Raw genomic sequence first — 15,674 nt, forward strand, 5'->3', positions numbered from 1 at the left:
ATTATTCTAACAAAACTATTTCTAATCTGCAAAGCTCTTGACACCTACTACCATGCAAAATGGGAGATCCCAGAATGTCCAGCTTAAAACATCTGTCAGCTATTAACCACAATGAGAAAATTCTGAGTTATGTGCAAAATAGATTGATTTATTCATTCACATTCTCTACCTCATTCCCTCTCTCACTTTGCCTCATTTCTTCATCTCCCCACCCCAGTGGTACACAGCAAGGACTGGAAAACACTTTCTACAACAGGCCAAACAATCAAGAAATTACCTTTGGCAGGCTCTGCTTTTATGACTCAAAAAGAGCCATAGGCAACTCAGAAAAAATGTCTATGGCTATATTCCAATAAAACTTTATTTATAAAAACAGGCACTGGGCCAGATTTCTGATACAGAACAGAAATTATCAAACTTTGGCTTGCAATAGAATCACCAATAAGGTTTATTAGTAGATCTCTGGACCTCATCCTTAAAGTTTCTGATTCAGTAGGTCTGCAGTAGGGCCTGAGAGTTTACATTTTTATTAAGTTCTCAAGTGATATGGATGCTGTTGGTCCAGGGACAACATTTTGAGAACCACAGGTATAGAATAATGTTCTATACCGAGTTTATGGAAGGCTGAAATGTAATGAACAATGAAGAAAGTAGAAACCACATACTGCAAACTTGATTGCTAAATTTATAGACTATGTCACATGAAGACTTACTGTTAAGTGCCATAATATTATCTGTTCCTGGATGATGGAAATTTATTCCCATACGTCCTAAAAAATAAAATTATTTTATTTTAAGCACAAAGAAAAAACTTCAGTAATCATTTCAAAAACACTGAAAAATAAGAACATTACAAAAAGCTAAAACAAATTAATCTATAACAATACTATCAAAGGCCAAAGCAGTTACAACAATTCTTAAATCAAGTCATAAAACATACACATGAAAAGTCTTAAAACAAAGCCAAAGTCTCAACAACAAATAAAATATAACAAAACAAAAAAAGAAGCTTTTATTACAATATTCTAAAGTTTAATACATCTTCCAAATTCTGATTTAAACATGCCAACTCTGCATTAAACAGCCAAAAAAAAAAATCGAAGTAGTATATAAACTTAAATGAGAGAATAAAAAAACAGGTTTCACGGAACTTCAAAAATGTAACATAATTATAAGTAGCAACTAGAAGACGGTAAAATTTATATAACATCTACAGTTGGGGGAAAATGACTGGCTTAAAAATCTAGGGTTCTCATGCCGTCCCTACCATTAACTAGTTATACGACATTGGGCATAATGATATTCTCTAGACCTTCATCCTTACATCTATAATTAAGAGTTGCAAACCTTAGCCTATCCAAGTCAGCTCTTGTTTTTATAGATCTCTGAGCTAAGAATCATTTTTACATGTTTAAAAGGCTGTAAAACAATACAAAACAAAAACTAATATGCAACACAGGCCATGTGGCCCATAAATCCTTACATGTTTCCTTTAAAAAAAAAAAAAAAGGGCCGGCACTGTGGCAGCGAATTAACACCCTGGCCTGAAGCGCCAGCATCCCATATGGGCACCAGTTCTAGTCCAGGCTGCTTCTCTTATGATCCAGCTCTCTGCTATGGCCTGGGAAAGCAGTAGAAGATGGCCCAAGTCCTTGGGCCCCTGTACCCATGTGGGAGACCCAGAAGAAGCTCCTGGCTCCTGGCTTCAGATTGGCACAGCTCTGGCCATTGCAACCAATTGGAATGGAAGACCTCTTTCTCTCTCTCTCTGCCTCTCTTCTCTCTGTGTAACTCTCTGACTTTCGAATAAATAAATAAAATCTTTTAAGAAAAAAAAAGAATGGTCTTCAAATTTCCCCATACTATTTTAAAATGTTTATTTATTTTATTTATTTACTTTTTAAATTTCATTTGAAAGAGAGGGAGAGACAGATGGAGTGAGATCTCCCATCTTACTGATCCACTCCTTAAATGCCTCCAACAGCTGAAGCTGGGCTAGGACAAAGTCAGGAGCCTGGAACTCAATCCGGATCTCTCACTCGGCTGGCAGGAATCCAAGTACTTGATCATCATCTGCTGCTTTCAACAGTGCACACCAGCAGGAAACTGTATAAGAAGCACAGTAGCTGGAACTCAAACTAGATACTCTATTTTGGGAAAATATGCAGGCATCCCAAGCAATAAGTTAAATGCTGCACAAATACCCACCCTTAAAATATTTACTCTTCAACCCTTCACAAAGTTTGCCAACCCCTAGTATATAAGATGACATATAAGAATCAGATCCTTGATGGCTCCCAGGAGTAAAAGTAGAAGATGCAAATGTTTGGTAAGATCTTTTCATGCATTATTTATTTGGGATAAGAGGTGGGTCTATCAGCAGAAAAATTAAACACAGAGAGTCTTATATGAGAAAAAATGACTTAGTATACATTTGATGAATTCCTTTAACAAAATAGTTATTGAAAGAATGATTTTGTGTAAAGTTAGTTTCTATAAACTCAACTCTGCAAGATTTGAAAATGTTTATTTTATTTCACTGTCATTGTTTAAATAAAAGTCAACACTATTTTGGAGAAGAGTGGTACAGAGAAAACTGGAGATAAGGTAAAAGTGATGATTGACTTTTATGACAAACACTATTTTACATTGCAAAAGGGTCAAACATGGTATTAAACTCTCGTATGGGAGACTGGAGGAAAAAAACATCATCAAGCTCTTCTGGTACAAAAGGAGAGCATCACAGTGCACAAAACAGCATTTGCCTCAAATTAAAATGGGGAATCGTGAATTCCTAGATAAATCCAATTTTTACCTAGATAAGGCCATCCTAAAGAGCTTCAGGTCATGATAATTTGTGAAAGATCATTTTATATCAACAGGCAGGGAAAAAACCCAAAACCCTCAAAAGTTTAATGTCACTTGTATTGATGTGTGTGTACACGTCTGTGTATTGTGTATTTAAAAACTGGAAAATCATCAGCAATTGATGGATTCTAAAGAAACTTCTAATTTTACCATGATGCACTATAGGATTTTCAAAAAATTTATGTTGGGTTTAATTATTTAAATATTTATTTATTTATTTGAAATGCAGAGATACACAGAGAGAAGGGGAGAGGGAGAGGAAGGGGGAGAGGGAGGAGCCAGGGGCTTCCTCCAGGTCTCCCATGTGAGTGCAAGGGCCCAAGCACCTGGACCATATTTCACTGCTTTCCCAGCCACATTAGCAGGAAGCTGGATCAGAAGTAGAGCAGCCGAGATTCAAACTGACACCCATATGGGATGTTAGTGCTTCAGGAAGAGGCTTAACCTTCTACATGCCACAGCACTAGCCCCTTGCTTTTATTATTTTTTTTTTTTTAGGAGAAAGATACTGCATTTCTCTAGTCTCTTCCAGGTCTCCCACGTAGGTAGAAGGGACAAGCACTTGGGCATCTTCTACTGCTTTCCCAGGCACAACAGCAGGCAGATGGACTGGAAGTAGAGCAACCAGGACTTGAACTTGTACCCGCCTAGGATGCCAGCATCCCAGGCAATGGGTTTACCATCTATGCCACAATGCTGTTCCCTACAGTAATTCTTTTACAGAATATATTATAATGCTTTCTGTAGAAAAACCATCATATTGTCAGAGAATCATCATCTGAATACTAGAATTGCCTACTTTATTTTTTGTAGGTTTCAAATATTTTTCATGTCAACTGGAAGCTAATAACTGTTGGTGTCAAAAACTAACTTGTTAAAAGACAAATTTAATTGATCTTCATATGTAGCTGTTCTATGTGCCTTAGTTTTTCTAGTTTCTAAGTCATTTAAGAGTCCCCTGGAAACTACAATCTACACCACATATGCATTGGCTGCTAACTCCTAGCACCACCTTGATCAGAATCTATTTTAGGAACATTTGTCACCAGAACAAGGCTTTGACTCAGTATGGAGGATTTACATTCATTTTGGTTTCAATTAGCTTTATCAATGTTCTCTGTTTCACTGTTTTCAGATAGCAAGATCTTACCTGAATTCATTATCACCACATACTAGCATCTATGAAAACTGTATGTGATTTACCCTAAATTAGTTTTCATCATATTCTGGAAAATTCAGATTCACATAAAAAGAGTCCATTAAATCTTAAACCAAGGAATACTCAGAGAAGGGTACGGTTCCTAATAAGCAGGTAATGTTCCCTACGTATTTCTAGAGTAATAAAGGGTTACCAAAAAAATCAGGTCAGCCCAAAATTAGCTGAACCTCATTTGACTTTTTAAATTTCCTATGTCTATCATTTATGGTAAAGAATTATATGGTTTAAAACCACCACATCAAATAATAGTCTTTGTATGTTTTGGAACCACTTATCTTCCCAAACTTAAGGGGTGACTTTTATCCTCCAAAAGCTGAACATATATACACAGATCTTTGTAGACCCTTTTCATGAGCTGTTAGAACTTTCCCACTTAGAAAGATAGAACTGAAAGGGAGCTTGGTCATTTTCTAATTATTATTGTCTATTCTATGCTGATAACCTCAACACAAATCTTCCTTAACATGCAGGAAGGGGCCAGCGCTGTGGCTCAGTGTGTTAAAAGTTGTAGCCTGCAGTGCCAGCATCCTCTATGAGTGACGGTTCAAGTCCCAGCTGCTCCACTTCTGATCCAGCTCTCTGCTAATATGCCTGGGAAAGCAGCAAAGATGGCAGAAGTCCTTGGGCCCTTGCACCCATGTGGAAGACCCAGGGGAAGTTCCTGACTCCTGAATTTGGCCTGGCCAAGCCCCGGTTGTTGCAGCCATGTGGAAAGTAACCCAGTAGATGGAAGATCTCTGTCTCTCCTTCTCTCTCTAACTCTGCCTCTCAAATAAATAAACTTTAAAAAAATGTAGCAAACATTAGGCAGTATTTTACAAACTAAAGGTAGCACAATTTGCTAAAAAAGCAGAAAATTTTATTTTTCCTGGTATTTTCTCTGTTTGCTACTTTGACATCAATGGATCTCAGAATGAAAGGTATCAACAAAATTTTACAGAAATGCTAGGTCAATACCAGACCTGTAGGACAAACTGTCTTAATATAATCTAATTCCTTAACTAAATGCAATTTTTTAAAAGTAAAATAATGTATGGCTTCTTTAAGCTGATTTCTTTACTTCTTCAAAGATGAATGTTTACACACCATAAAATACAATGTATCTTCATTGGAGAAAAATTAAACAGTATAAGAAAATGAAGAAAAGGAAGATCACCAAAGATAAACAGAGTTAACATTTTGATTTAGTCTTTCAATTTAGGGAATATGTATGTGTAAAGGTTTCTTTACTCTAACTGGAATGATTATTTAAGATATTGTGTCTTAAGTTTTATAGTTACTAAGTGATTCTGGAAGAGAGAGAAAATATATAATAGCAAATGAAAAACTGATTCCAAATTCAGGTAAGGCTATTTTTCTTCCTTTTATCCATCAAATACTGCTGTTTAATCAGCTGTGAAAACAGAATCAAGTGTGTGACATCTGGTGATTTTTGTTAATATAGTCTTGTGCTGCTAGTGGGACATTTTGTCACCTGCCCATGAGCTGCTATTTTTAAATTGTTCTTGTCAGCTAGCTATCTTTTAAGTATAGTGTAAAATATAAGGTTTCAGAAACTGGAAGGCACACTTGGTTTTACTGAGTTAAATGATGCTGTGGAAATCTGAGACAGTGTCCCACTTTCCCCGCTGCACATGACTTGATAAATAAGGGTAAGAAGGGACAGAGAGAGATTAGAGAACAGGGTTATATATGGTTGCTCAGAATGTAAAAATCACAGTTTCATATATTCAATTCACACTCATATTCAAAAGGCCAGTTATAAAAAAATCTCTCTACTGTTCCAAGTTTCAGAGTCCAACTAAACCCATACTTTTGCGTCTAAAATAAAAATAGGAATTTTTATTAATTCACATTTACTTTTGGAAGTCATCCCTTCACTTAGGTAATATTTTTTAAGATGGAGGGTAACTACTGTATCGGCCTCTATTCATCCTCTTTGCTCTAGAAAGTTAAGTACTTTAGAGAGTTTTCACGTAACAGGGTTGCTATTTTGTTCAACAAAGGGTGATGGTAAAATGAATATTCTACTGGATTTTACTTCTCATCAATTTTATCTAAAAAGATGGAGATTTAAGGGTACTGCAAAAGGTTTGTGGAAAATGGAACTAAAAGCTAAGTCTATGTTGGTGCAAAAAATTAGAAGCACGCAGTTTTTTCAAAATATACATTTTACATGAACATCTTGAAGGGCTTTCGCACTTTGCTTTACAAAAAAAACCCCCACAGGTTGTAAAAATATGATATGCAAGAAGATATGAGGGCCGGTGCTGTGGCATAGCGGGTGAGGATGCCACTTACAGTGCAGGCATCCCATGTGGGCGCCGGTTCAGATCCTGGTTGCTCCACTTCCAATCCAGCTCTCTGCTATGGCCTGGGAAAGCAGTGGAGGATGGCCCAAGTCCTTGGGCCCCTGCACCTGCGTGGGAGATCCGGAGGAATCTCCTGGCTCCTGGCTTCAGATCGGCATAGCTCCGGCCATTGCAGCCAACTGGGGAGTGAACCAGCGGATGGAGGACCTCCCACTCTCTCTCTTTGCCTCTCCTTCTCTCCTCTGTGAAAATCTGACTTTCAAGTAAAATAAATAATTCTTTAAAAAAAACATATAAAATGGTTTTTTAAAATCCATTTAAAAATGATAAAATTTTGATACTAAAATATTCTCAATATGTTCCAAATAACCAATAAGCAAAAATTGTGATCTTTTGACCTAATGTCAAATCTTAGTTGTTTCACATACCAGTAGTGAATAATTTCTGGCAAATTATTAAATTCTTTGTGCCTTTGTTTCCTCATTTAAAGCTATACCCCAGGACAATTAAATTAGAATTTCTGAAAGTGCTATCCAGGCATACTCTTTTTCCTTTTAGAACTTTCAGTTGATTACAACACAAATGAGGGTGCTTGAAAGTTTGTGGAAAAACAGACTTGAAACCTAAGTTAATTTTGGTGTAAAAAAATTGGAAATTCAAGCATAAGAGGTTCTTCAAAATATCCATAGAAAACACATATTATGGAAAAGCTATGCCAAAAATGTGTGTATCAAAATAAACATCTTTTAATTCAATTTTCCATTAACTTTTGAAGTACTGTCATAATCCTAGGAAAATTAATGAGATGCACTTATAAACATTGTTCAATTTCTATTTACTATCCCCATACACAAAGATTATATAAAACAAGAACAATCACTTCTTGCTGACTCAGAACTTATCCCCTAACAATTTGTGGAATATGCTAATTTTATACAAAACAAACTGATGTGGGTTGAAGGAAGGTAACAAAAAATAGAACCGAGCAATACTTCAAACTATGGAAGCAAATAAAGTATTTTTTCTAGAATAAACAAAATGTAATAAAACTACATTTTTCTAAAATAAAGAGACCTTAGCATTCCATAAAAGAAGGCCAATTTTCTGAAAGGCTGTATAACATTAAATTTAGATTGTGATGAATAATGAAAAATGCCTCTAAAACAGCAAAGGGTTGGCACTTATCCTATTCAAGTTTCTGTCAATTTAAATGTTTTAAAGCACTATTACTGGAAGATACGCTATTTTTTCCCAGTCTTTTTCAGTATACCTTTGAAAAGCAAACCCTTCAATACCAGTTCTCAAATGACACCTGCTTTTTTCATTTTTCAAATCTCAGTTCCATGAATAGGGAAGGAAGAGAAAATTCAAATACATAAAAAATGTTTCATCAGATACTATCCCAAAATAGGCAGCCACGCCTACCTTCTGTTGTTGAGAGGGAGGCTGCGTTAGATGAAGAAGTGACTCCTGTTTTTGGCCAAGATGCCTGCTGTAATTGCGCTTCCTTAGCCACAGGATATGATCTTGCTTCCCAGTGTCAGCTATTTTGCCCACTGTACTAAAGTTGGTATTTCATAATTATTATTCTAGGGTATGGAGAGTATAATTAATCAAACCTGATGACTATGGCTTTCACAGGGTTCCCTAGTAGCCAGGTGAAACTTTCATTTTAAGTAAGAAAAAAAATTTTTGATCACTTCATTCCCCCTCAAAACTCTACTTTCTCATCTCTTTGAGGCATTCTCTCAAACAGAAGTAGAAAAACACATCGTAACAGACAACAGGAAATTATTTTAAAATGACTGTGTAACAGCAAAGAACAGTAGTTTGAGATTTTTAAAACGCAAAGCAAAAAATATCCCCAAATTAGTTCAATTTATAAGCTTCTGTGATCTGATCATCCTGCTTTAGATATTCTTCAGTGTGCTCTGAAGAAAGCACATCAATTGAAGCCCAGTGCTGTGGCACAGAAGGTTAAATCTCCGTCTACAGCACTAGCACTGGGTGCCAGTTCGAGTCCTGGCTACATCACTTCTGATTCAGCTCCCTGCTAATGAGCCTGGGAAAGCAGCAGAAGACGGCACAAGTCCTTGCACCCTGGTACCCACATGGGAGATCTGGAAGAAGTTTCTGGCTCCTGGCTTCAGCCTGGTCCAGCCCTAGCCGTTGCAGCCATTTGGGGAGTGAACCAGTGGATGGAAAACCTCTCTCTCTCTCTCTTTCTCTCTGTAATTCTGTCTTCCAAATAAATAAAATAAAATAAATCTTTTAAAAAAGGCTCTATTTGACTTCTCTGTACTCATATTATCTTTATCATGGGAGAGAAGATTGGAGATGTCTCAAAATTCCCCACAAATATCTTCAACACGGACACACTGTAAGTGCAAACATTACTGAAAACCTGTTAAAGCTTGATGAAAACTCAAGTGTCATCATTTCCTGAACTTCCTATTCTATCATCTCTCCTATTATCCCTTTTCATCCTCTGAATCAACAGATTAAGGTATTTTCTTACTGAGTACATCTCTAAAATTAAACATCACTGTGAACATATTTTTATCATGTTCGCTTTAAGTACATCTTGAAGCTCTTCAGTGCTCATCAACATGATATCCTAATTTTGTTATATTTACTTTATATATATATATATATTTTTTTTTTTTTTTGACAGGCAGAGTGGACAGTGAGAGAGACAGAGAGAAAGGTCTTCCTTTGCTGTTGGTTCACCCTCCAATGGCCGCCGCGGCTGGTGCGCTGCGGCCGGCGCACCGTGCTGATCCGATGGCAGGAGCCAGATGCTTCTCCTGGTTTCCCATGGGGTGCAGGGCCCAAGCACTTGGGCCATCCTCCACTGCACTCCCGGGCCACAGCCGAGAGCTGGCCTGGAAGAGGGGCAACCGGGACAGAATCCGGCGCCCCGACCAGGACTAGAACCCGGTGTGCCGGCGCCACAAGGTGGAGGATTAGCCTAGTGAGCCGCGGCGCCGGCCAATATTTATATTATTCAGGTAGACAATTTTGGAAAGTCAACATGACTTAGGAGTACTGTTTTCCTTTTGTCTTTAGGTGGTTTTAAATTATTTATTTATTTAATAGTTTATTTATTTTTATATGAAAGATAGAGATCTTCCATCTGGTGGTTTACTCTCCAAAATCACAACAGCCAGAGCCAGGCCAGGTCAGGCCAAAGATGGCAGACCAGTATACAGTCCATGTCTGCCACATGGGTGCCAGCAACCCTAGCACTGGAGCCATCATCTGCTACCTCCCAGGGTACACATTAGAAGGAAGCTAGAATCAGAAACAGAGAGGATTCAAAGCCGGGCACTTCGATACGGGAAGCACAGGGCCAAGCAGTGTCTTAATTGGTGCACAAAATACCTGCTCCTTTAGGTGATTTTTTTTTTTAATGATAGCACATTTATCCTTCAACCACCACTACTTATTTATGGAAAATACAAAATTTTGACAACACGCATAAGAAAGCTTTTAACATTTAGCGGCAGTCTTGTTGGAAGGAAGTCACTATTGTATGGATGTGAAGATTTACCGTATTACTGAAGCCAGGCAACTGGCATAAGCCAGCACTGTGGTACAGTGGGAAAATCCACCATCTGCAATGCCAGCATCCCATTTCAGCACCAGTTTTTGTCCCAGCTGCTCCATTTCTCTCTTTTTTTTAAAACAATAGTATTTTATTTTTTATTTTTTAATTTTTTATTTTTTGTTGTTGTTGTTGTTGTTGACAGGCAGAGTGGACAGTGAGAGAGAGAGACAGAGAGAAAGGTCTTCCTTTGCCGTTGGTTCACCCTCCAATGGCCGCCACGGCCGGCACACCACGCTGATCCGAAGCCAGGAGCCAGGTACTTCTCCTGGTCTCCCATGGGGTACAGGGCCCAAGCACTTGGGCCATCCTCCACTGCACTCCTGGGCCACATCAGAGAGCTGGCCTGGAAGAGGGGCAACCAGGACAGAATCTGGTGCCCCGAACGGGACTAGAACCTGGTATGCCGGCGCCACAATGCGGAGGATTAGCCTATTGAGCCGCAGTGCCGGCCCCTTTGTTTTTGTTTGTTTGTTTGTTTTGACAGGCAGAGTGGACAGTGAGAGAGAGAGAGACAGAGAGAAAGGTCTTCCTTTGCCGTTGGTTCACCCTCCAATGGCCGCCACGGCCCGGCACACTGCTGCCGGCGCATCGCACTGATCCGAAGCCAGGAGCCAGGTGCTTCTCCTGGTCTCCCATGAAGTGCAGGGCCCAAGCACTTGGGCCATCCTCCACTGCACTCCCGGACAACAGCAGAGAGCTGGCCTGGAAGAAGGGCAACCGGGACAGAATCCGGTGCCCCAACAGGGACTAGAACCCAGTGTGCTGTCGCCACTAGGTGAAGGATTAGCCTATTGAGCCGCGGCGCCAGCCCCGGCTGCTCCATTTCTAATCTAGCTCCCTGCTAATGGCTTGGGAAAAGCAGCAGAATATGGCTCAAGTGCTTGGGCTCTTGCACCCATATGGGAGACCTGAATGAAGGTCCTGGTCAGCCCTGGCCATTGTGGCTATTTGGGGAGTGAATCAATGGATGGAAAATCTCTCTCTCTCTCTCTCTCTGCTCTCTTCTCTCTGTGTAACTCTGACTTTCAAATTAATAAATAAATCTTTTTAAAAAAATAGTAGAAAATAGGGCGCTGGTGCTGCAACATGGTGGGTAAAGCCGCTGCCTATAGTGCCAGCATCCAATATGGGCGCCAGTTCAAGACCCGGCAGCTCCACTTCCAATCCAGCTCTCTGGTATGGCCGGGGAAAGCAGTAAAAGATGGCCCAAGTCCTTGGGCTCCCGCACCTACGTGGGAGACCCAGAAGAAGCTCTTGGCTCCTTGCTTCTGATTGGCACAGCTCCAGCCATTGTGGCCATCTGCAGAGTGAACCAGAGGATGGAAGACCTCTCTCTCTCTCTCTGCCTCTGCTCTGCCTCTCTGTAACTCTGCCTTTCAAAATAAATAAATAAATCCTTTAAAAAATAGTAGAAATTATTTGAACATTTTATAGTGCCAGGGCTTTTACTTAATCTTCTTACTCATTCTATTAAGTCTTTTCTTTTAATGATGAGGACACTGGAGCTTTAAAGAGGGTTTGGCCTGGCCCAGCCCTGGCCGTTACAGCCATTTGGGGAGTGAACTACCAGATGGAGGATCTCTCTCTTTCTCTGTCTCTCTCTGTCTCTTCCTCTTTCTCTCTGTAACTCTTTCAAATGAATAAAAAAAAAAAACTTTATAAAAAATAAAATGCAAGTATAATTATGTCATAATAATCATCAGACACACAGTGCCATAAACCAAATTAAAAGTCTCCCAAGTAGAAAAGGAAAGAAGGAAATTCAAATACCCTAACCAGAGAACAATGACACAGTGATGTCTGTGATCACAAGGAAGTATTCAATTCATAGGAAATCAACATGAGTGATAGGATGAACTGAAAAGTTTCAACCATATCAGGGCTGCATACTAAGTGTCTGACAACTTATTAGGATGTAACGTAAGCACAAGCCAGCAGGCTTTTATAGAGAGCCTCATATTTCCAAGTACAGTAAAGAAATCTATGCAGAGGTGGTTGGACATGCAATAAAAATAGGTCATCACAACTGGAATAAGGTATTTACATTATCCTGTAGCAAGGTACACTTCTTGTACTATGCTAATGCTACTCTCAACAGAACCAACATTCACAAAATTCTGCAAAGGTACTGTATAGAATATAATCTAAGATCTCTTGACAATCTTTTATTTCTAGAAGAAAAAAATAGGCCAAGATAAAATGGGTATATATAAAGAAAAGTAGCTAAATATTTTAGAATAGTTAGGACAGGTCTATAGCTATGGATGGCAGAGAAGGAAGACATAGTCTTAGAAGATACGAAAAACAGGCCGGCGCCGCGGCTCACTAGGCTAATCCTCCGCCTAGCGGCGCCAGCACACCGGGTTCTAGTCCCGGTCGGGGCGCCGGATTCTGTCCCGGTTGTCCCTCTTCCAAGCCAGCCCTCTGCTGTGGCCAGGGAGTGCAGTGGAGGATGACCCAGGTGCTTGGGCCCTGCACCCCATGGGAGACCAGGAAAAGCACCTGGCTCCTGGCTCCTGCCATCGGATCAGCGCGGTGCGCCGGCCGCGGCGGCCATTGGAGGGTGAACCAACGGCAAAGGAAGACCTTTCTCTCTGTCTCTCTCTCTCACTGTCCACTCTGCCTGTCAAAAAAAAATAAAAAATAAAAAAAAAAAAAGGATACGAAAAACACAAAACAGTCTGTGCAATATTGTTTTTTTAAAAAACATTGTTCTCACTTTTAAATTAAATATGCTTTAAATTACCATATACCTAATCTTGTCACTGAAGAAACATGTGTTAACAGGGGCTAAATATAACAATGAATAATGAATAAGATATTTTATCCTGCTTCTGAAAGTTTTAAAATTCAGCTTTTCTCAAAATATTTTTATTGTCTTCATATCTTACTAACTAGTCACTTTTCACTGGAAACTGAGAAAAGCAGGAGAAACTCTTATGAGTGTGAAACAATGGTAAAATGGATTTCTGGTGTGGCTAAAGAAAAATGAGTGTCAGGTGTTCAGAATCCGCCGCACTATGTAAGGGCGCAGCGAGAAGCAGAAAGGATCAAGTTCCTCACAACTCTGGAAGACACCTCGGTCCATACAAGATGGACATCCCAGTGGCTAATTCTTCACAGTGTTCAGATATTTAGGCCCTAACCCAAGTATAGTGGATATTTCCACAGATAATTTGTATTACAGGTTTTTAAAATATCATATGGTCATTAAAAAGTATTATAAATCATAAAAAAAGATCTGGAATTACAAATGTAACATCAATATCCATCCTGAATTTGCATTGGTTCTAAACACAGAAAGCCCCAATATTGCCCGCCTTAGGATTTTCTGTCTTATTTTATTTAAACTAAAACATTTACATAGTTTAAGATGTTTTCCTTGTATTTTAGCCTCAGAGGAAGCAAAGGGTCACTGGCTGCTTTATAATAGTGATACTTCCTGTACTAGAAAAGTGATTCCATTTTAGTAAAGTGGCTTCTATATGAAGTTTTCTGTAGTCTTTAGAGAGTGGTTTACTAAATCTCATACTTCTTTGCAGTATATCTGGACATTAATTAATTATTCAGGTAGAGCTGAGGATTCCAAATACACAAAGCCTACAAAACTTGGCTTCTGGTCTAATGCTATAACCTTGACCTCAGCTATCCAACACACGCTTCTGCCAGAACTCAATCTTGATTACGGGTAGCCAAACACAAGTTTAAAAAATAATCAACTTTAAAATCATTCCACAGGCCAGTGCTGTGGCTCACTTGGCTAATCCTCCACCTGCGGCGCCGGCACCCCGGGGTTCTAGTCCTGGTTGGGGGCCAGATTCTGTCCTGGTTGCTCCTCTTCCAGTCCAGCTCTCTGCTGTGGCCCAGGAAGGCAGTGGAGGATGGCCCAAGTGCCTGAGCCCTGTACCCGCATGGGAAACCACGAGGAAGCGCCTGGCTCCTGGCCATTTTAGGGGTGAACCAGCAGAAGGAAGACCTTTCTCTCTTTCTCTCTCTCTCTCTCTAACTCTGCCTGTCAAAAATAAAATAAAATAAAATAAAATAAAATAAAATAAAATAAAAACATTCCACAATGCTTTACAGAAGCAAAATAAAAACAAACACAAACCAAAAAAAAAATCACAATTATTAAAAAGCTGATTTTTGCTTAAAACACCAAGCAAGGAATGGACATATGAATATTCCTAACCTGCAAAATGATTCCTCCACATTATATCAGCGAAACTCATTGGTGGGCCACTGGGAGGGTAGTGTTTACCTTTCAGAGGCTCATGATCAGTCCTTATCATATCCATTAAGGAGTTCTCCAACGAGTGCAAGTTAAAAGTGTCATAGGGCCTACTCCGGTCCTAAAAGTAAAAACACAGAATAAGATAATACATAAAATTACTTTAAAAAATTAACATTCTAACATTTGCTTCCTGTTGTGGACTGATGATATGAATGAATGCTACAGATAGCTCTAATAACAGTCATTCTTTTCATTAAGTTTAATAAATGTTTTCTAATTAATTAAATCACATCTTGCCCTGTAATATTCTATAATGTATATGTCCCACTACTTCACACTGACTTTCTCTCAAATGAACTAAAAAGGTAAATTCAAAATGAAGACTCAGGGTAGGCATTTGGCCTAGCAATTAAGATGCCATTCAAGACACTCACATCAATATTGGTGTGCCTGGGTTTGATACTCGCCTCTGGCTCCTGACTCCAGCTTTTTGCTAATGCAGATCCTGGGAGGCACAAGTGATAGCTCAGGTAACTGGATTCCTGTCATCCATGTGGGAGTCTTGGACTCAGTTCCCTCCTAGCCCTGGCCATCCTGTGCATTTGGGAAGTGAACCAGTAGATTGGAGCTCACTCTCATCTGTTTCACTGCTTCTCAAATATATAATTTTGTTTAAAAAAAAAAGAGTCAAGTGCATCAGCTTAACCCTCTGTCTGTTATCCAATCCTTGCCTTCACTGTCAAATGAATACTTTCTGTCTCCCCAGAAGATAATAATAATAAGTCTACAAACAACATATCTTTCCTGAAAAATCAAGAAGTAATCAAAATTTCAATGTCATTTTATTGAATATCTTTAATATTTATGGCCAATAAGTTCCACATATAATATACACTTTTCAAAAGCAAAAACATGTCCAAAGTGTTAAAATTGCCTTTTGAAAAGCACTCACATGAAAAGTTGAACCCAAAGTACTGTTTTCATGATGTTAGATTAAAAAACACTTTAAAAACAGATAGCTAATACAAATTACATACAGCAAAAAGAAAAAAAAAAAAAAAAACATTGTTCCATCAAACTTAAGTCACAGGAAACCATCACCTACAAACTTTCCTTTGTAGTCACAGCTTAAAGAGAAGGGCAGATCACAGCCAGAGATAATACTTTAGAATAGATCCAATCTGCTTTGTTTAAGAAAAGCATACATTTCCAGAGCCAAACCAAATCAAATGACAGTGATAAGAGATGACTGTCTGGGTCTTGAACAGTTTATCAGCCTTGTCATTTACCCTCTCCTAAGGCCAACATTCTTCAGTTATATGTCTCTACCCTTCGACAAGAAGAGACATGGAATATTTTCTTTGGTTCTCCATTTTGGTCTCTATGTAATCCAACATCTTTTCTTTTACCTTTAAAGTATTCCTACGATCATTT

At 39.0% G+C, this 15,674-nt stretch overlaps 1 protein-coding gene across 10 annotated transcripts in view; it reads right to left on the reverse strand.

The window, feature by feature from the left end:
- LOC138846282 (cytoplasmic polyadenylation element-binding protein 3-like) overlaps positions 1-15,674 on the reverse strand; it is a 135,768-nt gene that overhangs the window by 29,725 nt on the left and 90,369 nt on the right. For 6 of the 10 annotated variants that reach the window (XM_070061655.1, XM_070061653.1, XM_070061652.1 and 3 more), the window contains 2 exons: positions 14,199-14,358; positions 714-770 (listed from right to left, as the gene is read on the reverse strand). In XM_070061655.1, coding sequence (XP_069917756.1) covers positions 714-770; positions 14,199-14,358 — 217 coding nt within the window. Of the gene's footprint in view, positions 1-343; positions 771-14,198; positions 14,359-15,674 lie in introns of those variants that run through there. The other 4 variants (XM_070061659.1, XM_070061661.1, XM_070061657.1 and 1 more) reach the window with 3 other exon arrangements.

The sequence above is a fragment of the Oryctolagus cuniculus genome, chromosome 17 (assembly GCF_964237555.1).
Source record: "Oryctolagus cuniculus chromosome 17, mOryCun1.1, whole genome shotgun sequence".
In the NCBI taxonomy this organism is placed as follows: Eukaryota; Metazoa; Chordata; class Mammalia; order Lagomorpha; family Leporidae; genus Oryctolagus; species Oryctolagus cuniculus.